Source organism: Prionailurus bengalensis, chromosome E1 (assembly GCF_016509475.1).
Source record: "Prionailurus bengalensis isolate Pbe53 chromosome E1, Fcat_Pben_1.1_paternal_pri, whole genome shotgun sequence".
In the NCBI taxonomy this organism is placed as follows: Eukaryota; Metazoa; Chordata; class Mammalia; order Carnivora; family Felidae; genus Prionailurus; species Prionailurus bengalensis.
This window is the reverse complement of record NC_057347.1, coordinates 55,975,714-55,992,493: the sequence shown is the minus strand read 5'-3', so window position 1 is coordinate 55,992,493 and position 16,780 is coordinate 55,975,714. Positions and strand designations below refer to the sequence as shown.

At 55.7% G+C, this 16,780-nt stretch overlaps 1 protein-coding gene across 1 annotated transcript in view; it reads left to right on the top strand.

Annotated features, from left to right (window-relative positions):
- UBE2O (ubiquitin conjugating enzyme E2 O) overlaps window positions 1-16,780 on the top strand; it is a 56,189-nt gene that overhangs the window by 26,605 nt on the left and 12,804 nt on the right. The window contains exons 2-3 of the mRNA XM_043585646.1: window positions 15,083-15,142; window positions 15,246-15,356. Coding sequence (XP_043441581.1) covers window positions 15,083-15,142; window positions 15,246-15,356 — 171 coding nt within the window. The remainder of the gene's footprint in view (window positions 1-15,082; window positions 15,143-15,245; window positions 15,357-16,780) is intronic.

Genomic DNA, 16,780 nt, shown 5'->3' with positions numbered 1-16,780 from the left:
TTCTAACCTCTAAGAAAGTAGAAAGTGGTTGCCTCTGGGGAGCACTATTGAGACAGTACAACTGGGCGCTGTTTTATGTTTTACGCCTCTGGTACTCTGTTGTTGGTGTTGTTAAGGATTTACTGGTTTAAACCAACACTGTTCAGTGGAAAGGCCATCTAAGTCACATAGGTAATTTCAGGTTGTTTTTAGTGGCCACATAAAAAAAAAAGCAAAAGGGAGCAGGTGAATTTAATGTTGTATTCAAGCCAGTGTAGATCCAGGACATCATTTCAGCATATGCCACAGAGGTGACAAGAGCAATGATTTGCATTCTTCACGCTGCGTCGTCGCCACCCTGTCTGTGCTGCGGCACATTTCCTCTCTGACTTGGTCGTGTTTCAGATGCTCAGTGGCCGAATGTGGCCAGTGGCTTCCCTGTTGGACAGTTTAGGTCTGACCCAGGAACATTGGGGAAGCCCATTCTGGAGGGGAGTTACCTGACCCTGGTTTCTTCCTTTTGCCCAACCATCCCTACTTTGTTTGTTTGTTTGTTTGTTTGTTTGTTTGTTTGTTTGTTTTAAGTTTATCTTGAGAGAGAGAGAGTGTGTGTGTGAGCCAGAGCACACGAGTGGAGGAGGGCCAGAGAGAGAGAGAGAGAGAGGGAGGGAGGGAGGGAGGGAGAATCCTAAGCGAGCTTGGCACTGTCAGTGCAAAGCCCAATGCGGGGCTCGAACTCACACTGTGAGATCATGACGCTTAACTGACCGAGCCGCCCAGCCATCCCAGCCATCCCTACTCCAAGTTCTCCACAGACATTTGCAGTTGCCGAGTGTTTTCATGGAAGTTCCAGACTCGAAGACAGAAGCGATCCCGGGCTTCTCGTTTCCGTCCTAGAGTGTGTTTCCCTCTTTCCTCGCAGATCCTGTTTCTAGCGCCGCTCTGAATCTTCTCCAAATTCTCGACACCCTGTGGGTGTAATAATCAAAACTGGGTTTAAAATACTGTTGAAAGGCTGGCCGACTGAGAACCGAGTGGTAAGGCGGCCTCACCCTTCCAGGTGGTGCTTCTTTTCATGTGGCTCTTGGCCTGTTCGGCACGAGTGCTGCTTGTTCAGATCGCGGTTACCTGTGAAGTGGTTTCTTTTGTGCGGACACCCATCAGAACTGTCACCCTGGACCCGTGGGCTGCTGGTGTTGGCGGTTGGGAGCTGAGCCACTAGGCCAGGCTTATGACCACAGGTAGCGTGCCCTTCGGCACCACCCTCCACCAAGAGGAGGCAGGGCAGACGTCACAGGAAATGGACTCTGGGCTTGAGGTTTGGAAAATCCAGCCTCCTCAAGGTAGTGGCGTTTCCGAACAGTAGGCAGTACCTCCAGTATGCAGATGGCTTCGTAGACGCCATGCTGCAGACTGCCCCAGTGGGTTCCCTCTCAGGCCCGAATGTTCACATCTTCTTCCACCCTGTGGATTCCTGGCACTGTGGTGGGGATGCGGTGGTGAGCGGTGCCTGCCCTCGTGGGGGGCAGTCACGTCGAATGGGGCAAACGGTAACGGGTGCAGGGGATGGCAGGTGCTGTGGAGAAAAAGTGGGAGTATGTAGAGAATGAGGAGGGATGAGTCCAGATGGGGCGGTCAGAGGCCTTTCTGAGGAGGTGACATCTGAGCAAAGACCTGCGTGCGGCCATCTGGACAAACCAAAGCCGTGATTGTTCTTGTGGCCGCTCATGCTTTCCCCCAGCCCCGCACGCATCAGCACGTAATTGCTTATGGAACTACCTGTCTTCCGCACCCTTCTTGGCTCTGCCCCGGCTGAGTCTGTCTCGTTTCCCCATGTTTCATTAGCATCAGACACAGCATCTGGCATCCTGTAGGTGTTTAGTTGGTTGCATCAGTGGATGGATGGTTTGTCGGTCTGTAGTCGATCAGGGGAGAGGCATATCATAAATGTCAAAGGAAGCAACCGGTCAGGAGCCCAGACTTCTCTACAGGGCAGGCTCTGTCCCTGTCCAGCCCTTGATAGAGGAGAGACAGGACTGGAGCTGCAGCCTGACAAAAGTGGGTTAATGTGAGACACCTCCATCATACCTCTCCCCGTGTACTTCATTCCACAGTTTCTGTACGTCGTCTACTGTGTCGGGACGGTTCAGATTGCAGATGAGTGAAGTAAACTTGGAAAAGGTTGGGAGAGCATGGGCAGGGGGCACGGGAAGGAAATCGTTCTTGATTACTTACTGTTTGCCACACGTGTCCTGGTGCTTCCCAGGGCTTATTACACACAGAGAGCTCAAAACCATCGCCGCAGGCCTGCCTTTGCCCTCACGTGGCTTGGTTGGCCCTCGCAGGACCATAGCAGAGCCCCTGAGACGTCTTTATCTGTCCCCGCCTTCCTCCACTTAGAATCGGTGGTCCTTGAGAAGGTCTGGGTGCAGCCTACTAGAGGTCGAAGGACTCTTCAGATGCCAGTCTGGTGTCGCCTTCTGGTTCTTCTTCAGACTCCCACTCCAGCAACCTTGGCCGGCTCCCAGGACCCGGGGATTAAGGGAAGACGGCCAGCCCAGAAAGGCTGAGAGGTTTATTCCATAGAAGCTGTAACCCATACCCCAGCAAGTCTCTGGCCCTTCTCGACACTTGGGTTCGGCCCTGGGGCACTTGTCGTAGCCGTGATTATTCCCATTCCCTGTTAGGGGGCCAGAGGGCATGTTAGAGATCAGTCTGCAGGACCATTAGGTGTTTCCTCCTCACCTCTTTTTCCGGTGGGTGCTGGGGAGTCCTTCCCACTTTCCCAGCCATGCCAATTACGATGAACTCTGCCCAGAAACGGGCTGCTAAATATTTGTGTTTCATTTAGTTAGAAATCTTTGCTCAGAGGCAGGGTACCTGCTCCTGTCCTGACCTAATTCTAGTGACGTGGGGAGCTGGGGAAAGGAAGCCACCATGGCCATCGTGTTGGCGCCGCAGTGGCGAGGCCATGTCTGCTGACTCGCAGCGGCGGGATCCGCCTGTCTGTTGGGCTCTCTGCGGCCATAGCATCGGCAGTGTGGACCAGCCAATTTGGAAGGCAGTCTGCAGTTTGGGACCATCTGGCCGTCAGGGCCATCACTGAATGATGCAGGACCCCGGCTTGCTTCCCATCCCAGGGTCTTGTGTGTCTCCTCCTTGGCTCGCTGTGCCTTTACCAAGCCCCCGCCTCCCTGGGGGGCGGGGGAATGTTTGCAACACCCACCTCAGTTTGTCTTGGAAGGATGTCATTTTAGAATTGAGGGAAGCAGAGAACCGTCCGTGTTTGGCATAGTCATTCCCGGAAGGACCGTGAAGCCTGCCCGCCCCTCTGGGATGGGTTCAGCTTACCTGCTGTGGGGTGGCTCACCAGGGAGAGGTTGGAGGCGGGGCAGTCTGTACGGTCTTCGCAGCTCTGTGCGCACAGGTGTGATAAAAACCAAAACTCCGTAGGAAGATCAGCCACCCTGAGCCCCACACACTCCACCCCTACTTCAATGAAATCCTGGCCCCTCGGCAAAGAATCTGCCTTGGATCGGGGCCCTGGTGTGTTATTTTTACTGCCTTTTCCTACCATATTTGCATTTTTAAAAATAGCAGTGCTGAGTGGATCCCTTTCAGTCTGAGTCTGCCACGGAAGGTAGGATGCATTTTGCAGAGAGTGGCTATTGATCAGCAGCTGATTCTCAGTGTTTGGGAGCGTGGCCTGAAGGAGACGCAGGTGTTGTGGGTGGAGGTGAGGCTGGATGTCACAAGCCACTGTGGAAATGAGGTGTCAGCTCTTTGCTGAGTGAAGATTATGTCATCTTGGAGATGATGTCATGTTTCTGCGGGCTCACAGGAGGGAAGGTGAAGAAAGGGAGCGGGAGCGTCTATAAAGATGAAGTCCTGGTGGCCATCTTGGATGATTTGGGCCAGACAGTGACACACCCTTCAGACCAGGGTAGTTCTGTCTCAGATGTGGAGCACTTAACCGTGGGCAGAGCCACATTTCATTTACTGGCTCACACCCGTCCTGAAACCCAGCTCTGAAAATCGGGCTCTCGTGGTCACAGCGCGGGCCCAGGAGCTGCCTTTCTGCCTGGAAGTCTTTAAGGTGGCGAAACCGTGTCCCCCAGGTGTCTGAGGACGGCAGAATCTGCTCTTTGCCACCTCGGTAGCAGCTGGCCTGAGTCAGGTCCCTTGACTCTGGTCAGTAGAGGTTTCGCACTAAAAGCGGTCGCAGGGCCTCAGGCTTTGTTGTTGGCGTCAGTCTGGTAACTGGCCTAGATCAGGGTCCGGACCACCCGAAAAGAGGTCACAGTTGGGCCCACATCGCTTGGACGACCTGGTGCGCGTGTATCTCGTCAGAGGCTGAACCACGAGTGTATCAGGGAAAACTGAGGCAAAGCGGCCGTAATCAGTTGGGTCTCACCGTGTTCGTTATTTTAGTCACCTTGTTTTTGTACCTTGATCTCCAGGTTTATGTCTTTAAAATATTTTTAAAAGTTATTTTTTGGGGCGCCTGGGTGGCGCAGTCGGTTAAGCGTCCGACTTTAGCCAGGTCACGATCTCGCGGTCCGTGAGTTCGAGCCCCGCGTCAGGCTCTGGGCTGATGGCTCGGAGCCTGGAGCCTGTTTCCGATTCTGTGTCTCCCTCTCTCTCTGCCCCTCCCCCGTTCATGCTCTGTCTCTCTCTGTCCCAAAAATAAATAAACGTTGAAAAAAATTAAAAAAAAAAAAAAAAAAAGAAAGCTCCGGCAACTGGGGTTTAAAAAAAAAAAAAGTTATTTTTTATTTCTTAAAGTTTATCTCGTTGGAGAGAGAGAGCACGCTTGCAAGAGAGGGGCAGAGAGAGAATCCCGAGCAGGTTCCGCGCTCGGTGCAGAGCTGGACGCGGGGCGCCATCTCACGACCGTGAGATCGCAACCAGAGCCAACTTCAAGAGTCGGATGCTTAACCGACTGAGCCGCCAAGGCGCCCTGAAATATTTTTATTTATTTTTTTTCTTTTTTTTTTTTTAATTTTATTTTATTTTTAACGTTTATTTATCTTTGAGACAGAGAGAGACAGAGCATGAACGGGGAGGGTCAGAGAGAGAGGGAGTCACAGAATCCGAAGCAGGCTCCAGGCTCCGAGCTGTCAGCACAGAGCCCGACGCGGGGCTTGAACTCACAGACGGTGAGATCATGACCTGAGCCGAAGTCGGACGCTCAACCTACTGAGCCCACCCAGCCGCCCCTGAAATATTTTTAAATTAAAAACAAATGTCCCTAAGTAGTTGGGGTTCTATTTTGTTTTAGAAGAAAGGGAAACTTACTGACTGGGTCAGAACTGTTTTCACCAGGCTGTTTGTCAAGACTTGCCTGGGGATGTTAAGAAGCACATTTCTGGCCTCACCCAGAGACTTCACCCAGAGCACCCGGGTGCTCCTGGCGTGGGGCTTTCTTAGACCGGGCAGACCAGGGACATCTTTCTGCTTAGCCTGCCTACTTGAGAGGTCTGTAGGGATGCACGCTCCAAACAGACTGCCCCTCCGCGGTGACAGCGGCGGGCAGGTGCTAGAAACCTGCCCCTGCCCCCCCCGCCCCCCCCCCCCCCCCCCCCCCCCGATGTTACAGGGAATGAGCTCAAGCTGGAAGAGCCCGGAGCTTGCCCGGCCCAGGGCTGTTGTTCCAGATGAGGCGGCTAACACCCGGGGAGGTGAGAGGACGTCCCCAGTGCAGCACCAGCCTCTGCCGGGCCTGGTGGTTGTGCGGTAGGGAGACGGGCCACCTCGATGCGACAGCGCAGTTGCAGGGATTCTTACCCCAGTCTCAGCGACTCTGCCGTTTCGTCTGCAAGTATCTTAAGTCCCAGCCCAATGAGCCATGTCATCCTACCGCAAGTTGTCGTGGGCGAGCGCTGGGCACTCAGGGTTTTTGAGACTTAACGATCAGACCCAGAGGTAACCTCAGCCCCTAGTGTGCCAGCCGCAGGGCCATCTGGTGCCCAAGTGGCACGCAGTACCCCAGGATATAGGGTACTCATCTGCCGGGAGGTAGTAACCGCAGGTGTTTGGGAAACAAGCAGAGGTCGGTTGTGGGTCCAGGGAGGGTATGTGTCTTCCACGTGGGGTCCCTTACGGTTGGAGAGTGGGCCTGGCCCACCCCACTGGACCCGGAGACAGTCCCTTTGAGCTATTTCTCCTCCTCCCTTGCCGCCTTTAAAGTGCTAGTTAGAATAGCCGGGTTTGGGGGTAGTTTTTTTCAGAATGCCTATTCTCAGAATACCCTCCTGGGGCTTTGGACTGAGCAGTGCACCTGGGACAGGGCTGTCCCTCCCTCTATCCTGATACCCTCTCTGTCGAGACCCTCTGTTACGTGAAGACGGCGTACCGTGCGCACGGGTCACCCGGAGAGCAGAGACGTTGTTAACATGTGGACTCCCAGGCGGCAGAGCTGGGGTGGGACCTGGGAGTCTGCATTTCAGTAAGCTCTGGGAAGATGGCGGGGCTGCCGTCAGGGGCCACACCGTGTCAGCACGGTTCTCGTTGGCCAGCGCCATGCCCGAGGGCTGCGCCGTAGGTCACGCTTGCCAGATGAGGAAGGGCAAGTTTGCAGAACCGGCTCTGGAGTGCTCTTGCCAGGGCGGTCTTGGGCAGCTCACCTGCCTCTCCAAGCCCCCCGGACTCCGGTAATGGTGGTGCCCCTTGTAGAGGCTGTGAGGTCTGCAAGGGGCAGAGCGTGTGGCACTCCTCCCTACACTGTGCAAGCTCAGTAAAGGTCTGTCCTTCCCTGAGCCGACCTGACATCAGGTGGTGGAGGTCTGGAAGGCAATGATGAGGCCGTGAGCCCTCTCTGCGCCTGGACAGTTGGCCTGCTGCGTGCTTACTCCCAGGGATGCCCAGCAGCCCTAGGACAGCAGCCTGGCCCCAAGAACAGAAGAAGAAGTCATGTTTACTGTTTACTTTTCTACCTTTTAGTCGTGCTCCTTGAGGAGGGAGGTTTCCTCCTAAAGCTTCCTGTTTGTACCCTCCCTTCAATTCAAATCCAGGAGTCATGGGCGGTTTTGTTCTATGTCCATGCGGCCTCTTGCCACCAAATGCACGCACCGCACCCAAAACATCACGGCATCTGTAGAGACCCAGCCCTGCTGCCCAGGCTCCAGCTGGCCTGCCGCGGGCGCAGCTCCCCAGTCCTGCCCCCTCACTTCGCAGGCAGTTGGACTCGGTCCCCTTGCTCTGCCCCCTGGGGCAGGCTGTGCCTCCCAGGCCATTCCAGCAAGCTGGCAAGCTGCAGCTGCACTTTCCAGGCAGTGATGCAGTCATGCCGCATTGCCCAGCCCAGATTGCGGTGTCTGGGGTGTGGGATCAAAGAGGGAGCTCCCTGGGGACAGTGCTGCCCCCGGGGGCTGAGAGCACAGAGGCCTGGCCAGTTTTCATCTGACGCAGAGGAGGTGGTGGACATCCCTTGCCTGTATCTCCGATGGTTAGTTCCTGTGCAGCCTGGCCCTTCCCACCTTCCCCCACCAACCATCCAGAAACAGGAGTTTTTCTTCTCCCTACCCAGCTAAGCAGTGTATGTGTATTGTGTATGAATGTTTGCACGTATTTTCATTTTTTCTCCCCATCTAAATGTATGTGCATATTCCTACAGATTTTTATTCTTGTCTCATTCTGAATCTATAGAAAACACTAAAAAATTATGGAATTAATTGACCTCAGTCTTTGGCTTTAGCAGAACTTCCGATGAATGATTTCCACGATTAATAGGATTTTCTGGTTAGGGGCACTGACCTTTGTCTTTTCTTCCATACTGCCCAGACATTTCCAGCTGTTCTCTCCTCCCCATGCATGGGAGGCCCTCTGGCCATTTGTGTTTTGCCGATAAAACCTTCTGTCCTCAGGTGGGCAGCTTGCTGATTGCTGGGTTGTCCGGGGCTGGCCACATGATGGTCACCTGCTCCGAGAAAGGCCTTACCCCGGCATATGCTAGAATCCCTGACCAGTCACATCCCCAGACCCAGTGTGAACGGGGAATTCGGGCTCACGTGCCATTTCCTCTCACTTCCGGTTTTCCGGTTCTGAAAGCCACCATACTGATGTTTGTAAGTAATGTCACAGAGTTCGAGGTTCCCCACCCCCACAGTGTCTACGTGTGAACATACAGATCTGGGGTTTTTTGTTTGTTTGCTTGTTTTTGGCTCCAGACCAGCTTCTGATGAGCTGTTTCTCTCTCCTGGATGCAACTGGCCAAAACCATAGCCAGAGAGAGCCAGTAGAGCCGGGCACAGGCACCGGGCAGATAGGTAGGCAGGGTGGCGGCTCTCAAGCTTCTTGAAAACGACCCACTGTAGAATATTAAATTTTACATCATGATTTCAAAGTTTATTTATTTTGAGAGAGAGCTTGAGCAGGGGGAGAGGCAGGGAGAGGAAATCCTAAGCAGGCTCTGCTGTGTCAGCTCAGAGCCCACCTTGGGGCTCGAACTCACGAACTGTGAGATCATGACCTGAGCCAAACCAACAGTTGGACGCTCAACCAGCTGAGCTGCCCAGGTGCCCCTAAATTGATTTCCTGACTAATGGGTCACAGCCCACAGTTTGGAAAACACTGCTCTAGAGAGCATTCCATTCATTCTGGGATTTCCAAAACTTTTCTAGAAGTCCTCACTGCAGGACAAACTTGCCAGTCTGGCATAATTAGCTTCTCTGGCCACCCAGTTGCAGTTACCTCGGGGAGGGGAAAGGGTTACGGCCACTGGACCATCCCCCTCCCCACCCATCTCTGTGCCAGGTGCTCGTAAATTCTTTAAAGGTAGTGTTCACTCCTTGTACATTTGGATGTTCTCTCTAGCCCCGAATCTACAGGAAGCTCTAAAGAAATTAAATGACCTCCACCCTAGGTGTCAGCAAAGTTCCTGGTGAATGATTTCCTCTGTTCTCACCTCCCCAGACGGAAGCCGGCGGAGCACGTGTGTGTGCACTCACCAGCATGCCCCCTCTACTGCTGGGTTCCCCCCCCCCCCCCCCCCCCCCACCCAGTGCGGTGTGGTACTTGCAGTGGACCCGGCCCACAGGCAGTGTGGCTAGGCCCTTCAGGCTCGGGGACAGCACATCAAAAGTGTCTGTGACACTGAAGGGGTGGGGGTCTGCTTAGGAGGCCCTGGGGTCCTCGTCACAAGTGGAAGCCCCTGTTGACCTGTTTCATCCTTCTCCGGTACGGCTTGGACTCAGCCTCGGCTCAGGCTGTATGGGGTTGTTACCCCCTTGGGAAGTAATAAGCCTTTAGAAATTTCCAGTACTCGTCTGACCTCATATTCCTTTCAGGACTCTGTTCTTTGAGTCCTGGCCTAGGTAAACAGCCTAATTCCTACGTGCGTCTGCTGGGCCACGCTGCCCTCCACCTCCCCTCACCGGGCAAAGCAGCAGCGTAGCTCAGAAGATTCTGGTTTCCTTGCTGAGCACCGTGAGGCCCCTGAGCGGTCTCCCCGGGGTCTCGGGCCTGGCTCAGTCGAGGGGAGTGTAGTAAAACCTCACTCTGAATACAAACCCAAGCTGGGCCGGCTGCCGGCTGTCCCCAGCTTTCCACTTGCTCACCAGGGCACCGTGAGGGGCTGGCAGCCAGCTTGTCCTTGTGATCTGAGACTTTATTAGGCGCCCGTGGGTGCTTGGCACGATGCCGTACCTTTTGGGTTTGAAGCTCTTTCTGGTTGTAAGTTGAGAGTCTGGTGGTGAGAATGTCACTGCCCCCCCCCCCCCCCCAAGCAAAGACCAGGTTGGTTTTTCTCGGGTGGTACTTAAGGAGATCTACCCACTTCGCTTGTGTTGTGGCCCTCGCCAGAGTCTGACAGGAGATGGCGGTGGCTGGTGGGCGGGTTCCAGCCCTGACACAGATGCTCAGGTACCTTCAAGGCCCCTCCTTTGCCTTTTGTTGGGGACTTTCTGCCGCTTCCCCTCTCACACTGGGGGCCCCTGTGCTCGGGCTCCTGACCAGGAACAAAGCTACCTTTTTTCCCCAGAGCAAGTGCTTGGCCTCCACTGAGCAGGCCAGCCCTTATGGCCACCCAGTCCTACAGATGTGACGTTCGGTCCGCTTGAAAGCAGCTTCTTGCATTTTCAACCTGTTGATCAGCCTCAGTTTGCCTTTTTCTACTCTTGAAACAGTTTGATACCGTGAATTTGGGTTCCTCCAGGTCAATAAAGAGCAATGTTATGAGTGAGGGTCTAGACCAAGGATTGCAGGACCAGCTCGTGTTTCTGTCGTGTTGTCAGTGGTGGGCCCCGAGACCCCAGCTCAGAAGTAGTGTGCACCTCGAGTGCGGGGCAGGGAGAGGAGAGTAGTCCTCCTGGTCAGAGCAGAGCTCCGTGGAGCTCAAATGGAGGTGATGGAAGTGCCTAGCCTCCCTGCCGTGTTGCCTTTTCCCTGTGATCTGTGTTGCTTCCCAACTATGAGCTCTGCCTTCTTTCTTAAAAAAAAAAAAAAAAAAAAAAAAAAATTTTTTTTTTAATGTTTTTACTTATTTTTGAGACAGCATGAGCAGGGGAGGGGCAGAGAGAGAGGGAGACACAGAATCCGAAGCAGGCTCCAGGCTGTCAGCACAGAGCCCGACGCGGGGCTCGAACTCACAGACCGTGAGATCATGACCTGAGTCGAAGTCGGACGCTTAACCGGCTGAGTCACCCAGGCGCCCCAGTGAGCTCTGCCTTCTGATGAGACTGTATGGAGGGCGATCCTTTCCCCCAGTGCTCTTGTCTCCCTCCTGCCACCATTCTGGGGACAGCCTCAGGGCTTCTCAGCCTCAATGCAGCTGATGCTTTGGGCTAGCGCATTCTTTGTCATGGCATCAGGGATAATAGGGTGGGGGGCTGTCCTGTGCTTCCTTGGACGTTTAGCAGCATCCCTCCCCACTGTGTACCAGAAACCCCTTTTCCCAGTGGTGACAGTGAAATGAAAAATGCCTGCAGACGCTCCAAATGTTCTCTGGGGAGCAAAGTCGCCCCCAGTTGAGAACCACTTGGCTAACTGGTCTCCCTACCCCTCTTTACAGCTGGCAGCCAGAGGATCCTTTTAACGTTATTGTCATGCACGCGCTCTGCTCCGAGCCCCACGAGCCCCGCACTGGATGGAATCTCACGCCCTTCCTGCGGGTCTTTCTCCAAGGCCTGAATGAGCCAGCCTCATCTGCTTACTGCCCTCCTTGCCGGTCATAGAACACGCAGGCCCACAGGGTCTTTGTGGCAGCCTTTCTCTCTGCTTGGAAAGCTCACCGCCTTCTTGTACTCAGATCTCCGGTCAGATGGCACCTTGGCGTGGCCTTTCCTGACCAGCCTTGAAAAGAACTCACTCATTGGGGTGCCTGGGTGGCTCAGTTGGTTAAGCATCTAACTGTTGATCTCAGCTCAGGTCTTGATCTCAGGGTCGTGACTTCGAGCCCCACGTTGGGCTCTGCGTTGGGCATGAAGCCTACTTTAAAAAGTAAATAAAATAACTCACTCACTCTTGCTTCCTCCCCTTCCTGGTCTCTCACCCCTGCCCCTGAGTTGCCTTTTTTTTCTGTATGGAACTTAGCACCGCCTGGCCTGTGTGTGCGCTCACACGCGTGTGTCTCCTCCTTGCGCTAGAACTTAAGCTTTGTGAGAGCCGGCACTTGTGTCCCCAGCGCCTGGCCCATGGCAGGTGCTCAGTCATCATTGTTCAGATGAGTCACCTCCTCCGTGAGGCCTGGCTCTCCTCCCGCAGAGCAGCGCCAGCGTCGCTGTTTCCAGAGCAGGGAGGGGGAGCAAACGACGTCCCACGGTCGTGTCCCAAAATCGTCTGAAGTAATGCACGCTCCCTTTAAAAGCCATCCATAGTCCCTTCTCATCCGGAGACAGGTCAGCATGTTGGTGTGGTATCTTTTTTTCCCCCCCTGTTCAGAAGCCTCCGGCAGCTACACTCTCAAAAAATGTTGATAGTCCCCTCCTCAGAGGTTGTTCAGCAATTTAGAGCCGGTAATGGCAGTTGGGACCTGTCCATCCCCCACCTCAGATCCGACTCCGGTAACGAGTTTTGGGTAACTGCAGTCAGGGTGTACCTACCAGAAAATCACTGGTAGGTTTTGCTTCGCGGCTCGTTCAGCTCCAGAGCCCGGCATTTTCCTAGAGCGGGCACAGCGCCCTCTAGTGCTGGCCTCCAGTGCCCGCCGTCTGGGTGCCCGATCTCTGCATCCCCGGCCCAGGAATGAATACAGCGCTGATCTTTCACTGTGATGGACCTTCCAGGAACGTGTTTTACTCGCTTCTCATTTTTGCGGCTCCAGGGAGGGTTGGGCTTTTTGTGCGGTTAAGAGAATGGCCCCTGGAGCCAGATTGAGTTCAAGTCAAGGTCCACCTCCGTGGAGCTGTGTTTTCTTTCTGTCTCCATTTACTTATCTGTAAAATGGGAGTAGTGTGCTTCGGAGCTCCGTGGAGGACCTCACAGGTTACAACACACAAAGCACCGAGGAAGCTGCTTGTCGCCCTTGGGCGGTGCCGTGGGCAGAGGGCTCCAGAGCTCCCGAGCCCCTGAGCCCCCGGGAGCACTGAGGTGCCTCCCAGAGTGGGGCTATGGAGAGCCTTCGCGATGCAGGTAGCACGTGATGGGAGTGGGGCGAGGAAAGGAGAGCGTTTGGAAGGACCTGTGCAGTGGAGAGGCGCCTAGGAGGGGGAGGACTGGCTTGTGTGGACACAGGCGGTGCCCCGTGTGGGTGGGACGCAGGGAGCTGGGGAGGAAGGTTGTGAAAGATCAGCAGGAGCCTTGCAGGTTGATCTCAGCCCTTCCAGATGCCCTTCTCTCACCGTCTGGAATTCCCAAGGGAAGGCTATGTAGCCAGACCCGTGGCCGCCACACCCCTTTCTTCTCCCTGCCGTTCCCACTCCGCTCCCCTCCCCGCATTGTCAGGGCTTTGGAGAAGTGTCACTCCTTGTCACAGAGAGTTAGAAGGGCCTGAGGACCAGGCCTCCGGGTGGGCAGGTCAGCAGAGCCATATCCAGAGGACGGTGTTTGCTCCCCAGCTCCCCTCTCCCAAGAACACTGTGAACTGCTGCCCTGCCGCCTTCTGCGCGGGCTCACAAAGGCAGGATGGAGGAAACCCGCCTCTGGCCTTGCAGTGACACCAGCCTTCACCCACGTGCTGTTCCCGCTCTGGCCTCGGAACGGTCGCCTCGGTCCCACCTACCCACCCACCCTCAGGAGCAGCGTCCCTCGGGCCAGGGTGCCGTGAAGCCGGGCGGTGTGCCATCACAGACTACACTGATTCAGGGGCTGGGCCTGTGCCCGTCCCTTCCCTGCAGCTCTGTCGGGCCCGACACAGACCCCTCGGTGGGGACGTGATCTGCAGACTCAACTTGGGGCTCTCCTCAGGGATCCCCGGGCAGATAAGGCGGCCTGTGCCCACGGCCGTGGCTCACACCAAGGGTAGCACCCCTGTGTCCCACACAGCGCAGCCCCTCTCCCATTGGATTTCCTGGCACCGTAACTTTGGTTTCTATGGCAACTTGGGAAGACCTGCAATTGTGGCTTTTGAAGTCTAAAATGGGAGCAGAGGTTTGAGATAGGGTGGGACAGCACTGAAAATACCATGACCCAGACCAGAGCTCTGGGCACAGAGGGTTACAGGATAAGAAGTTCTTTGAGTTAGAAAAGTGGCACCATCATCACGGCAGACCCTGAGCAGAGCTCCTTGTGGCCCCTCACAGCCTCCTGGGGTCTTTGAGCAGAGGGAAGAAGAGCCTGACCTCAGAGGGCCTTCAGCCTGTGCCCTGGGAGACAGCAGATCTGGCATTAGCTGAGCACTTACTGTGTGCCCGGTGCCCTGTGATCGTCTGTGCTTCCATTGCCTTTGTAATCCCCTCCACCACTCCCAGACGGCTGCTCTCACGTGTGGACATAAGTGACTTTCCTGAGGTTTCAGAGCTGGCACGTGTAAGTGTCTGGCTCAGGGACCCCTGATTTTAACCCCCGGGCTTACTCTTAGCTGGATCATGGGCTTGTATTCCCAGGTAGGAGAATCTCCATCGCTTGTCAATAATGGGGCCCGTCGCTTCCTCCTTTACTTTTTTGTAAATTACATCATCCTACTGATAGCAGGGTTTGTGTCAGCCATCATTGCCAAAATATCGGTGACCTTGAGCCGGTGTCTCAGTTCTCCTTCCGTGGAGTTCACCTTTCCCTGCCCTGGGCCTTGCACTGGGGGAGTGAGCCTGAGGAGTCGTAGGTTGGGTGTTGTTTGAGAGAATAGCTCTCGCACCCCTGTGGTTTGGGGTCTCGGAGGTGCCCGTCCAGAGGAGGTGGGCGGTCAGAGACTCACCCGGTACCGTGACTCAGTGAAGCATTCCCGAGGGGCGTCCCCAGGTTGGGCGAGCCAGCAAAGAAGACACGTGGGCCCGGTGGACCACTGTCTTGCGGCCGGGCCATTGGAGGGGGGTCCCGTGCCTGGCAGAGGCGGGGGACAGCCCTCGAGGGGCCCTGGCTGTCCGGTCAGAGGAGGCCGTGCCTGGCTGGCTGTGAAGGGATGGGTCCGGTGCTCGCCGAGCAGTTGGCGGGGCTCCAGAGCCGGCCGTCCCGAGGGCTCCCCCGCGGTGCTGTGCTCGGCTCTGCGGAGCAGTAGATAAGGAGCAGGCTGCGGCTGGTCGGAAAGGATAGCCCAGATTACAAGGTCGTGTCAGGCGATAGCGGGCGTCAGGGTGACCCACGTGGCCCGGTGTCACGCCGCTCCTCCACCCCCTGTAACTCAGCGCTCAGTAGGGGCGCAGGCAGGCACTCGCAGAAAGCGGGAAAAGGACGTCAGTGCTAGCAAAGCGGTCTTGCTGTGTGACGGGCTGTTGAACCTGTAATTTGAAGGAGCCTTATGTGATCTGTCACTTAGGCACGCTTCTCGGTATGATCGAAACGACCTTCGGTCACCATACTGTTTGCCTTTGGAGCTCCGGGAGGTAGCGCCTGGAGTTCTGTCTGTCGGTCTGGCTGCCGTTAGAGGGTGTGTGGCGCTGGCCCAAGCCGTGCTCGGCACTTAGGGTTTGTGTGCTTGGCTGGCTGTGTGTCACAGCGTAGTCAGAAGTTGGGGGGGAACGCACCCCGTAATGACATCAGAGGCCATTCTGTCACACCGTGTTCTCTTTCTCAGCTGAAGCTAGAGGACCGCTCTGTGGTGCCCCGGGACGTGGTCCGGCACATGCGATCCACCGTGAGTGTTGGCGCGGGGGTTGCCTGGGGAGTGTCTGGGCCGGGTCTGCCCTGGCGGCCGGTGCCGTGCGCCTGCTCGGGCCTGGATGCCTTCTCCTCCCCAGGACAGCCAGTGTGGCACCGTGATCGACGTCAGCATCGACTGTGCCGTCAAGCTCATCGGCACCAACTGCATCATCTACCCGGTCAACAGCAAGGACCTGCAGCACATCTGGGTGAGCGGCCCCGCCCGCCCGCCCGCCCTCGGTGGTCCGGTTGTCCCCACGCGCACCGCACCTTCCGGGCACCTTCCCGGGGCGGGCTTGCCTGAGTGGCGCTCCTTGTGAGGAAGCCGTGCGGACGTGAGGTCGGGACACCTCCCTGTGCCTCCGGCATGCATTGCTGGTGGGGTTTTCCTTCCCTCGCTCCCTTTCTTCTTTAACACTCTGTTTTGAAACAACAAATTTCTTCCTTAGTTTCTTTTTTAAGTGATTTCAAACTTAGGGAAAGCTGTACGTTCCCGTGCTCCCTGCGTCACTGGGCTCCTTGGCGGTGAACCTTTCCCTCCGTTGGCCCCATCACCTTCCTCCTCCCTTCCCCGCATTTCCTTCTGTCTCCCTAGTCTTTTCTGTGACACGCTGGAGAGCGAGCTACAGACACAGCGCCCCACGGGCCTGAAGCACTACGGTGCGTACTTCCCCAAATCCGGAACCCGTCTTTCAGCCCCCCCCCCGTTCAGGAAGGTGGCACTAGCACGCATCTGTCCGACCCAGAGACCCCATCCGGCTGTTCCAGCGGCCTTTCCCCTCCGATCCGGGACTCCGTTCAGAAGCACACTTTGCATTCGGTTGTCAGCTCTTTGATTCCTCATCTGGAACTGCTCCCAGTCTCGCTTTGTTGTCCACGCCCCGGTACCTTCCAGTGGCTGACCTGAGCGCGGAGCCGTGTCATCGGCCTCCTGACCAGACTCAGGCCCCGCATCCTTGTCAGGGCCGCCCCAGCAACACCCGGAGCTCTTCCTGGCCCGTGACATCCAGCGGCCACAGTAGGGGTGTTCGTCGTGATCCCGGCCGTATTGGTGTCTGCCCAGCCTCTCCACAAGGTCACCATTTACACCACCTTTGCAAGGGATTCTGCTCTGGGGAGAGATGCCTCAGGGTTGCGTCAATAACCTGTTACTTTTGAAACCCTGGTCCACCAGCCCCAGCCTCGGTTAGCACTTCCCACCCGAGCCGGCCAGCTTTGCGGGGAGGTGCTCCGGGGTTGTGTCCATAATTGCTGAGACCCCGATCCACCGGCCTTAGCCTCCGTTAGCAATTCCCACCTGAGCCGGCTAGCCCTCTAATGCTTGCTGAGTGGTGATTTGATGGCACGGTGGCTTCTCGTCCTTTTTATTAGTTGGCATTCTGTACGGAAGAGCTTCACTTTCAGCCTCGTTCAATTCTTTTTACGTCGGTACGGACTCCGAGGTCCCCTTCTGTTTGGGTGGTTGCAATCCATTACTGCCAGTATTTTGTTGCTTAAATTATTGCAGATTTGGCCAGTAAGCGCCCCTTCAAGCTGGTATCTGTGTCCTTTCGACACTTTCCCATCCTGGGTCTTGTTTTTGGTTTTTGTTTTGTTTTAAGCACCTTCTTATTTTCTACCTCTTCTGATCCGG